This window comes from Platichthys flesus, chromosome 1 (genome assembly GCF_949316205.1).
Source record: "Platichthys flesus chromosome 1, fPlaFle2.1, whole genome shotgun sequence".
Classification (NCBI taxonomy): domain Eukaryota; kingdom Metazoa; phylum Chordata; class Actinopteri; order Pleuronectiformes; family Pleuronectidae; genus Platichthys; species Platichthys flesus.
In genome coordinates, this window is record NC_084945.1 from 4,051,190 (window position 1) to 4,063,282 (window position 12,093).

General features: G+C 45.7%; 1 protein-coding gene across 1 annotated transcript in view; it reads left to right on the plus strand.

Moving 5' to 3' along the window:
* The window catches only part of lrrc4cb (leucine rich repeat containing 4C, genome duplicate b), a 40,410-nt gene extending 28,795 nt beyond the window's left edge, over positions 1-11,615 (plus strand). Inside the window, exon 2 of the mRNA XM_062393811.1 lies at positions 8,154-11,615. Within this exon, the coding sequence (XP_062249795.1) occupies positions 8,181-10,076 (1,896 nt within the window). The 5' untranslated portion in view covers positions 8,154-8,180 and the 3' untranslated portion in view covers positions 10,077-11,615. The remainder of the gene's footprint in view (positions 1-8,153) is intronic.
* Positions 11,616-12,093: the final 478 nt, after the last annotated feature.

A 12,093-nucleotide genomic window follows, 5' to 3' on the forward strand; every position in this document is an offset into this window, starting at 1 on the left:
AGGCAGCTTACAGGGTCGGCGCAGCTCATTGTTCTGCCCCTGCTGCCGGCTGTGTGTACTCACCTACCTAAACCCCAGGCGGCCACCTGCATTGTGGAGGGAGTGTGCGTTTCCAGCTTTCTGATCACGAAAACCCCAAAATGTTTTGCAGGGGGGGAGCACGAGTCCATATCTGTAGAACCAATTACCGAGGACTGTAGCTAACATACTTCCCTGTGCCGTGTTTTCATTTAGTCCAGTCAGCCCTGACCCTGCCGCCCGTGCCCTTCCGACTACAGTTGGCTGATCCTGCACGTCTCTTTTTTAGAAAGGCAGTCATGGGAGCAGATTGGCGGGCTGCACAAGTGACACGAATACTAAGAGCGCCCTCGCATTCAGCCGGCGCTCCACCCAGGGCATCCTGTCTTAATCCCTTTTGCAGAGACCAGACACAGCCTTGGCTCGGTGCATTCGAGCACCGAGGTCCCTGCAGATTATTTAGCCCGTGCAATTATCATAATGGAGGCAGCATCAGGCAACACGTGAATAGGAATCGAATATTCACTTGAAAAGGCGTCTCTCTGTACCGACTCTCGCCTGAAATGAAGACACATGCAATAACACCGGGGAACTGCGAGTGCTAGAATGTGATGCTCCCTGACGCCGTAACACAGGAGCTGCTTCAAGTGCAAATCCTCTGAAAACCAGCTGCTCTCAGTGAATCCTGTTAAACATTAGCTGTACTCACTCACCACGGTTTAATATAATCCCCATTTCCAGAATTTACAGATGTGTAGTATTAAAAATGCATGCCTGGCATTTTAACCACATGGAGGTTGGATCATTTCAAACCAGTCAGACTCATAGTACTATAACATTTTAGCTTGTCCACTCAAAACACTGCTGTTCTAACTCTGCTGCAGAGATTAACACCATGTCACAGCGGTCTCAGAGCCATTTGACAAACAAAAGAAAACATAAGACTTTCATTATAGCCCTGACTATATTCAGTCTGTGGGACAAAGAGGCCGGACGGGTGAGAGTAATAAATCAAACCGCTCATCAGCAGCAAGACATTGGATTAAAACTGACTTTCTGTTCGGTTCTCAGACGCAACACTACGAGCATATCGCACTTTGTTCCCTGAATAATTGTCTCTCTGACCGTGATTCCAGATGGCAGTTTGATTGCTCTCAAATCTGCCTTTATTTTGTAATTTAATCACCGACTGGAGAAAAATGAGCTCCGCTCGTCAAAAAAATCCTGATGATTTTTTCCCGATGATACGATGAAGCCATCTGGGAGCGCTCGCGCCCGAAGGGGACGGCAGATGTTACGCCCGGGTCAGAGTGTCAGCTGCACCCCCCCCCCATCACCTCATAACTGACGGAGAGACCGAGGTTATTGTGTCTTCTCTTCAGAGTGAACAGAGATCTTTTCAGTTAACTGGATAATCTCTAACCTCCTGTGAACCTGAGAAGTCAGTGTGGGAAATTGACTTGTTTTTCTATTTATATTCTATTTTTGATCCCTCCATTGGCTGCTTGGTGTTTCCAAGAATAAACCTGGATGTGTTTCTTACACACAACATAGAAACTGGAGGAATCTCTACTTGGATTTTCCTTGAGAACCACTGATCCGATCGAAACGTGGGTGGGTGGATCGCTAACGAACCCGTGAAGTGAAGTTTTGACTGTTAAGTGTTTTTTGGGGGATAGTTGAGGAACTTAATCTGAAGCTGTAAACACTGTGACTGGAGACTTAAATGACACGGTGAGGGTTCAGGCTCATCGGACCGCCTGTCCGGCCTGTAAAGACACGGTTACCATGGTAACAGCAAGTACAGTTTGAACGATGTGGAGGAATTTCTGTGGAGTCGACTCGGCTCCTTCCTTCAGGTCCTCGGGAACACACGCTGCAAGGCTCGCTCCGCTGTGCACCAAGGGAGCGGGCGACAGGTGGAAGCTGGAGCTGAGTCAGTGTGTCGTGCAATCAGCATCGGGGGTTTTGTGACCCTTAACTGGTGCATGTGTGATTTTAAAATGGGCCTCGAAACTTGAGCAGGGAGATGAACTCAGGGATTATCAGGATTACGGCCGCTGGTGAGAGTTGAGTGTTCGTCGGTGACCCAGAGACCGAACAGCAGTGTTCAACGTGGAAGAGGACAAAGCCCTCGAGACCCAAGAAGGTGACTAATGGTCTGGAGTCTGTCCAAAATCATGCAAATCATATTCAGTAAAATCCCCTTAGGGTAGCGCAGTAATGTAACATTCAGATTTTGGGGTTTGAGGAGAGAACCTCAACACAAAGACACTGAACATGACAACATGCTTATTGTTTAGATTTGAAGGATTTGCATATTGATCTGATCGGCTGAATCAATGAATGAGTTTATTGTTTTCATTTCCCCTAGTGTTCAATAATCAGCTTTAAAATGAATGGATTCTAACAGAGTCTTTATGTGAAGGACTCAGACAAAACACATTATTCTCCTGAAACACTACAAAATGATTGATAACTGCTTAAAATGTAGGAAATATCATTTAAACACGTCCAAATGTGAGCGACTGTGTGTTTGGTGGAGCTCTACTAAATGTGGCGTGTCCCTCCAGTCGTTAAAGAGTCACGTTGTCGCTGAGACAAGAACATTATCCCCAAAAAACTGACGAGAAATATCACTTCAGCCTCAGCTCAGTATTATGACCTTCCTTCCTTCTTCCATTTTGTGTCTGCGGGCATATCAGTGACTCTAAAATCCTCTGTCAACAAGATGTTACAGAATGTTTCAGGGATGCATCTCCCTGCAATCAGCATGTCGTTACCTCCATGACATCCAATGAAAATGAGTAATTCTGCCGCGGATGATCAAGTTACTTTCATTACCTTGAAAAATGAAATATTGTGGCTGCTGTCAGCCGAGGTTCTCATGATCAGATTAGAGGTGCAGGAGTGATTTGATTTCAAAGATGAAATTATGATTTGTCCAAATGATATTCCACACTAAGGGGGTGTTGCTATGGAATTAACAACAACACCAAAGCGTGGTTAGCATCATTTTTTTCTTTTATTTTTTTTTTGGGTGGGGGGGCAGCTGTGAGTCAGCAAGTCAAGCTGCTCTTCCACTAATCAGGTTCAGTCTGTGGCTCTGCAGAATACTAATGCATCATTACATGTAACTGTGAAAGAAAAGCTCCTGGTGAATGTGCATGAACGGGTGAATATGGCTAAAGTAAGTGGATAAGAAAAGTGCATTCACAATTTCATGATCGTGTTTTGCTGTAATTCCTCTCAGACTCTGAATTAACACAACTCTCACTGAAGGTTACTTGAGCAAAAACTATTTACTTTCATTGCATCCCTTTTTTACAACAACTGGACAAACCAAATGGGTCATAAACACAAAATACAAATGTAAAAACTATATATCAGGCATTCACAGTCAAAGAAAATTCTGTGCTTACACTTCAACCTTTGTAAATTTGACAATATACCAAGATTTATCTCGCATTTGTGCCATATTCTAAAAAAAGGAGCTGAACTTCGACTCTAACGTTATAGACACAGTTTGAAATCTGCAGCAGCAGCGAAACCAGAACCAATCCTAATTTGGATTGGATGAAAAACCAACCCGAGAGAATGGAAATAAATACTCAGGGAAATAAACTTCATTTCTGCTGATCCAAACCCTGTGCGGTCAACTACAGAGCCATCGTTTCAGGTCCTGCTGAAAGAAAAGAGTTTGGTTGATAAGTCGGCAGCGCCCAACAGCCTCCAGGATTTATTCAGCCAATAGCAGCACTGGGTGGGGGAGGGAGGGGAGCTGCCCTCACATCTGTCAGGTGGAGCAGAAGTGAGGAATCAAACGCTCTTGTCCGGTCGGGTCCAGGCGGCAGCAGCAGTGTGACCCGCTGGTGATGATGATGATGACCCCCCCCCCCCCCCCCACAGAGCAACTTTTTAAAGATCCCAGAGACTAACATTTACAAACATGCACGCACAGTAAAGAGGTGTTTTACACAAATGATTTCAGTCGTGAAATCGACTCAATTGTGTGTTAAAAAGCGAATTAAAACCTTAAATAGATTTGCGGTAAATGTTGTATAATGAAGCCAAAAGCAAATCCCCTGCTGTGCTACATTATTACAGTATTTTTCAAAGTGTTAATAATAATTATGTATAAATCAGTCATGGCCAGAAAAATGCTTACTATAAACGATATTGAAATATTTTCCATGACTGCTCTTCACTGAAATGCCAGATTATATAGTTTGCATGCAAGTTTAATCTGCTTTACGCCGTTTCAGTTTCATTATAGAGCTGCAATTTATTGTTTTAATTACTAGTTAATCTTCCGACTATTTCTCTTATCAATAAAACTGTTAAATAAATCTCACTCTGATGCAAAGTGGGTAAAAGTAGTTTCCCAGATGTTCAATCAGACAACTGTAAAATCTAAAGAAATTCATCAAAAAAATTTGGCAAAATAACAGCTGATTAAATTGTTGGACATTTTACAGGAAATTGTCTAATTATTTCACTTATTTACATTTAGTTTCTTTCCAATAGATTTTTACAGAAGGAGGATGTTAATCAGAAATATATATCTGTTTTAAAAAAACGAGACCAAACCACTGCTGCAGTAGAAGAAGACGATTGATTTGTGGTCATGAATAATTACATCTTCATTAGGAATAAACAGTCTTTGCAGAAGTGAGAGATCAACCATGACACCTGGTTCTTCCCTCTTACCCTGGTATCGGTTGAAAACAAGAAGACAGTCATCGTTTAACACGCTTTCCTCGGAACATATGCTCGCTAACAATGTATTCATGTCATCACTTCCAACCCCCCGACACAACAAACCTGCCGTCCATCTGTGTCTCCTTTCCGCCTGGTGCACCGGGTCTCGGAGGCTGCAGATGGTCAGCGAGGTTTACGGCGTCAAACCAGATTAAAGCGAGACGTTCGGTCGGGAGAGAAGCCGGCGAACGCTGAGAATCAGTGATGTGTTGAATGAATTAGCGAGATGACATTTAGTTCATCAGACAGCCGTCTCGGTGGCCACGGGCTTCTGTCTCTTGTCGTGATGTGAGACTGCCAGATTTCATATCACTTCATCTTTTTTCACCCACTCTATCAATTTCACACTCGCTGGATCGACTGCGAACGGCTGTGATCGGTAATCGTCTGGTGAAAGAAGAAAAAAAAATGACTCAGCGTTAAAGGGCTTTTTAAAAAAAACACCAAATTATTCATTTCAATTATAAGACCTTAAGGTTATTCCCTGTGATTTACGTAATCAGAAGGCAGACCTCAGTCACTCAGTCAGTGAAAACGTGATTCATGAGGCTACATTGCACAGCGGAGTGTTAATGGTTTCAGCATCAACTGTGATAATATCAGACTTTAAACTGTCTGCCACACATGAGATTTGCAAATTAGCTGCGGAGTATGTTTATTTCTAGTCGCTCAGTTGGAATAATCCTTTTCATACATGAGGCAGAAATTCCCCTCAGAGCCGTGAGAGGGGAAGATGCTAAATGTGCCAACCAGCCAAAGACAAATATCAAAAATCAAAATGTGACTGCCAAGCGAGTTTGTTCAATAATGCAACACAATTCGTGCCCGAATTTCACATTCATAGATGTGTTGGATTTCTCAGTTTGCGCGGGAGCAGCTTTAACACTCTGGTAGTTCGAAGCCGAATCTTTCCTGCCGGAGATGAAGGTGTTACCTCGGCTGATTGCGAGGCAGCTACTCCATTGTTATCGGCCAGGTTTGCTTCCCTGGCGTGTGGGGAAGTCCGAGCCAGTTGTCCAAGGTGCTGTCGCTGTAATTATCTGACATTGTAATTTAACGACATTCAGGAAAATACTCTCTGCTAAATAAACTACATGCTGCTTCGCTCTGTGCTACCAGATTGAGACACGTCCCCCCCCCCGCACTTTTTCCCAACAAACTCATTATAACAAATGAATTTGGCAACTGGCGCCGGTGTCAGACATAATTCCGATGGCTGCCGGTTGCAGAAGCAGGAAAAGTAATTGTGGGTGTGTTTTTATGTTGCTGGCAGGATTTGAGATGTAAGCAGCTCGTGCTCACAGTGGCTCTGAATGCACGTTGAGCCTGGATGAAATTATCCACGCAGTGTTGCACCGACAAAAGGAAGGAGGGTGTTTGAAGTGATGTATACATACCGTCTCTTTATGTAATGATGCATTAGCTGCTTGTGTTCAGACACATGGTTTTCCTGAAGCAGTGGAGGTGTAGATGGACACACTCGCACCTGAGTTCACAGCTGAGAGTCTCGATGAGCGAGTCCGTCAAGGTTCCATCTCTCGGTGGGTCGTTGTGATTCCAGCCAGACGAAATGAGCTCCCGCCAGTGGGAGGCCTCATTCCATCAGACTCCTCAGCAGTGGCTCCGCTCTCCGTGCTGCCTCTCTCCATCAGAACCAAGGCCCAGGCAGACCGGTTCCTCCTGATGAAGACGGCGCTCATCTTCGGCGGAGAACATCTCCACCTCAGTTAACGATTTTCACCATCAGACAAAAACACCTGTCACCACGCGCTCGTTTTTTCTTGTTGCTCGTGGGTTGATGGAAAAGGGGGATGATTGACAGAAAGCTCGAGTGTGAGGAGCTGAAAAGAGAGCGTCTGAGGACCCAGTGGGGGGGGGGATGTCTCAGAGAGTGCTTCGCTCCCGGCGAAGGGCATAAACGGCACTGAAGAACTTAATTGTGCAGCTTGACACAATGCTGTCACATTTCATAACTCCACGGCACATGTGATCTGTTCGGTATATAATCTGTATTGATTTAAGTGTAGGTTCCTTTCTCTGCAAGCAGGAGATAATACACAAGAGCAACACGGCAACACGGCTGTGTGGAAGGGGGGGTGCAGGCTTCACTGTATGTGCATAACGTCTTGGAGAACGTTATCTCTGGCACACTCGGGCGTATTCGTAGACACTCTGGCTGAATGGACTAATCTAATCTGGTTTAATCTAATCTAAAATAACAGAGTAATGAGTTTCTTGTTAGTCACTTTATTTGAGAGATAATAAATTCAGGCCACAGTTATGCAAGGACAATATCTGGACCTCTCCACTCTATTTGTCAGGGATCTTTGTGAGTCTAAATTGGACGGTAATGAAAAGTAAACAGGGCTGAAAAACTGCTTTTGGATAATTGTGCTTAAAATTTGAAAAGCATGGATCATGAATCAGTGAATGAAGGGAAACCCAGGAAATAAATCACAGATGAAAGACTTTAAGAGGCTATGAATAAGATAAAGATTATTTTAGTATGATGTTCAAATAGTAAAAGGTAACCCTTATTGATTTTTTTGGTTTCCTCTTTGATTGCCATCGTATGCATTTCGCAATTTGCATCATTTTTAGCGTTGACAGATGTTATGTCCATGTTCCTCAGACGGTGTTTTTCTGGTGCCGGTGTAGAGCCGTGTTCAAGTGTCAGTGACTCGTCTAGTCCTAAAACAACCGGGTCCCGGCGAACTCAAAAGATGCTTCTACTATTTCTTCTGAAAATTTCATGACTAAGGCTTTGTGTATTAAATAATTCCAGGCTTAGGGTTTTCAATGAGTAAAGGGCTTACAAGAAATTCACGGTTCCCCCTCGAATGGAAGACAGATGCTAAGTTCTCTTCGTTTTTCATTCTCGGTCTCCAGTGTAGATGTATCAGCTTCTGTGAAGTCTGGAAATCTGGGGCAATCCAGGGTTAGGGAGCGGACAAAAAAGCTTGTTATATCCCACAGATGAGCAATGCTGACAATTAATGAAGCTCTTAATTCATCTTGGTTCCTTTTTCATGCGCTTTGTACGATAGAAATAGCTCCGGGCTGCTTGTTATGATTATTTTCACTATCAATTATCTGTTGATTGAGCTCAACGTTACATCTTTCAAGAGTTTGTTTCATCTGACCAACGCTCCCTTATCTCCATTTCACCATCATGGAACATAACAAAACAGCGATTGTTCACATTTGATTATCTGAAAAAAAAAAGCCAATGTTTTTGTTGCCAGTTAATTTTCTGCCCACTAAACAATTCGGCCTCAAAAAGATCTGTTCATGAATCAAATTGAACTGTGACTCAGAGCAACGTCCGGTCTTCTTATTAATAGGTTGTTCTTTTGTCTGTCTTCTTGTTGCAGAGAACACAAACAGCCGATGAACTATGAATGCTGAACACGATGATCTCCTCCCTCCAGCGCCAGACAATGAGAGGTCGTAGGCTGAAGGGGGCGCTGTCCAACCCCCTCTTTGTGCTGCTGCTGGCCCTTCAGATCCTGGTGGTGGCCGGGCTGGTTCGTGCTCAGACCTGCCCGTCCGTCTGCTCATGCAGTAACCAGTTCAGCAAAGTCATATGCACCCGCCGGGGTCTGCGGGACGTCCCCGATGGCATTTCCACCAACACTCGCTACCTGAACCTCCAGGACAACCTCATCCAGGTCATCAAGGTGGACAGTTTTAAACATCTGCGCCATCTGGAGATCCTGCAGCTGAGCAAGAACCACATTCGCAACATTGAAATTGGTGCCTTCAATGGGTTGGCCAGTCTCAACACTTTGGAGCTCTTTGACAATCGGCTCACGACAATCCCCAATGGAGCATTCGAGTACTTGTCCAAGCTGAAGGAGCTGTGGCTCCGGAACAACCCCATTGAAAGTATACCGTCATATGCCTTCAATCGAGTCCCCTCGCTTCGAAGGCTAGATCTAGGTGAGCTCAAGCGTCTCTCCTACATTTCCGACGGAGCTTTCAAGGACTTAAGCAACCTGCGCTACCTGAACCTGGGAATGTGCAACCTCAAGGAGATTCCCAACATTATACCGTTGGTCAGGCTCGAAGAACTCGAAATGTCAGGAAACCAGCTCGCTGTCGTCAAGCCCAGCGCGTTCACGGGATTGGTGAACCTCCAGAAGCTGTGGATGATGCACGCCCAGATCCAAACCATCGAGAGGAACTCATTCGATGACCTGCAGTCGATGGTGGAGCTCAACCTGGCTCACAACAACCTCACCTTTCTACCACATGACCTCTTCACGCCTTTGCATCGCCTGGAGCGGGTCCACCTCCATCACAACCCCTGGAACTGCAACTGTGATATCTTGTGGCTCAGCTGGTGGCTGAAGGAAACCGTACCTGCCAACACCAGCTGCTGTGCACGTTGCCATGCTCCTTCAGCGTTTAAGGGTCGCTACATCGGGGAACTGGACCACAGCTACTTCCAGTGCGATGTCCCCGTCATCGTGGAGCCGCCCAGTGACTTGAATGTGACCGAGGGAATGGCTGCGGAGCTTAAATGTCGTACGAGCTCGTTGACGTCCATCAGCTGGCTCACACCGAACGGCTCGTTGGTGACACACGGGGCTTACAAGGTGCGTCTGTCTGTGCTCAATGACGGGACGCTGAACTTCACTAGCGTCTCCATGCAGGACACTGGGACCTACACCTGCATGGTCAGTAACACAGCAGGCAACATTTCCGCCTCTGCTGTCCTCAATGTTACGTCTGTGGAAAACAGTGGTGTGACCTATTTCACCACAGTCACTGTGGAGACCATTGAGACAGCTGGGGACGATAGCCAAACGCCGCTCCCCCCGTTCGGCTGGACGTCGTCCTCCACCACAAAAGGGACTCCCGTGTCCACGAGGAACACAGAGCGGACTTACACCATTCCAGTTCTGGATCTGGATGGAGAGGGAGCCCTCAACGGCCTGGACGAGGTGATGAAGACCACCAAGATCATCATCGGCTGCTTCGTGGCCATCACGCTCATGGCCGCCGTCCTCCTGGTCATTTTCTACAAGATGAGGAAGCAGCATAACCAGCAGGATCCCGATGGCCCGGCCTCCTCCATGGAGGTCATCACTGTTGAAGAAGAGCTTGCAGGTGTTGCAGCCATGGAGAGACACCTATCGCTGCCCCCTCTGGAGCACTACAACCACTACAACACCTACAAGAGCACTTACCACCACCCGTCCATGCTCAGCACCATACACAGCTCTGCCACACAGGAACCTTTACTGATTCAAGCCTGCTCGAAAGACAATGTACAGGAGACCCAAATCTGATTGTGTGTTTGAACAGATATCCAGTGTCGGCAGTTTCATACAAGTACAATGGACCAAAACACGACGACAAAAGAAAATCAAAGTGACGTTGACTTGACAGGGTCGATGTCGATAACAAGGATAAATCAGCGTTTGGCAAAGGGACAACACGCGATACTTTAACAAGTGTCTTTACAAGAACAAAGATTATTTATTAAAAATATGTCTAGTGACTAAATGAAGAAAAAACAATTTGTGATAGCTTTTTAGCTCATTTTATTTCTCTCTCTCTCTCTCTCTCTCTCTCTCTCTCTCTCTTTCTATGTGTGTAATACTGCACAAGGGAAAGAATGGTTCACTGAAGGCGAATATGGAATTCATCGTCCACATCTCGTGTGATACCCAATGCAGAAATTGGTCTTATTCTACAATTAACACAATGCTATAAATGTAATAGTTTGATTTGAGTAATAATTATTTTGTAGAAATGCATTGTTCTAGTCGAGAGAAGCTGTTGGACGAATCTTGTCCAGTTTAGCAGAGGTTTATGAGACAAAACATAAAATGGGTTTTATTTCCGTAGCCATTATTCTCTAGCTGTCATTCAACACAAAATGGGATCTTTTAATGACACAGCTCCGGATGATATCACAGTGAAGCCAGCATGCCTGAGGAGCGGCGCAGCCAAATGAGTAAATGTGCATTTCCCCCGTGGCTCCTAAACAACAGCCATAGATCCTTCACTCTAATTAAGATTAAGTTTTCTGCTCCCACTCCTCCTCCTACATTTTCTGCATGCTTCTACAGTCACTCTGTCTTTCTCTCCACTCCTCTATTCCAACTCCGAAATCCTCCATCTTCCCCGTCTGCCCTCGTTCTGCTTCCTCCTCACTCTCTCTTCCTCCGTGTCCCCATTCTTCTTTGATTGTCTCTCTGTCACTTCGCTCCGGCAGGTTCCTCACCCCTTCGCCATGTCTCATTTGTCTCGCTTTATCCGTCGGCGTGTGCCGCACGACGGCAGAATATTGCTTGGGGAAAATGAAGGGGAGCATAAGGCTGCAGTCGGCGGCCTCCCTGTTAACCCAGCAATGATCTACGTCCACTCAGCGTCGTGTTACCTTGCCATCACCCCAGGGTCACACAAGCTTGGGCGCTGATAGTCCATCTGTTAGTACAGATAAAGAGGCAAATGAGGCTGCTTTGTAATGTAGTGTGACCCTGTCAGACTAACACAGACGGGGCTAGCATCGGCAGTGGAGCAGCTAGAACCCCTGCTCGAAATAAGGGGAGCCGGGTTATAGCTCATTAATCTGTATCAGCAGTTCATTTGCAGACTAACAGACGAAAGCTGATAACAAAACAGCATGAGACTTTTCCACTCTCCCTGTGCCTCACATCTGACGGGGGGGGGGGGGGGGGCTTTGATATTGAAGCGACCCCTGTTCTGTCTCATTTTTGACCCGAGAAAAACACACATGCTTTGATGCTGCATCATTTATAGACCATCAAAACACCGTCTCTCCTGTCGTCTGCCTTTTTCTTTTTCTCATTTAGTCTTTCAAAGAGGGGAGGCTCAGGGAAGGGGGGGGGGGGGGGGGGCAGGGATGAGAAGTGAAGAGCAGTGGGTGGGGAGGGGGGGTGGACGGTGGACCCACAACGGTCATGAGGGGCGTTCAAACGGAGATCTATATCACAGATATGAAGAGAGAGGAGTGAAAAATAGAAAAGAAGGAGTAAGGAGGCAAAACTAGCCATCAGACGGTTGCCAAGGAAACAGTGACCTTGTGCAGAAAGTAAAAAGAGGTAGATCTTCTCTTTCTCTGTGGTCGCCGTGCAACAGGACCATTTTAGGGGTATTTCTTTTTGAGCGAGTTTCCCAAAAGCGATTCCACAGATGCCAAATCAACAAAATTGCTGTAATGAAAAGGTGTATTGACAGATGGTTCTGACCTGCACCCGTCCTAAATAAAAATAAAAACGAAAATAAAATAAATCACTGCCACAATCGAATCGTGCGGCTGTTCCACTTCCCCCCCTC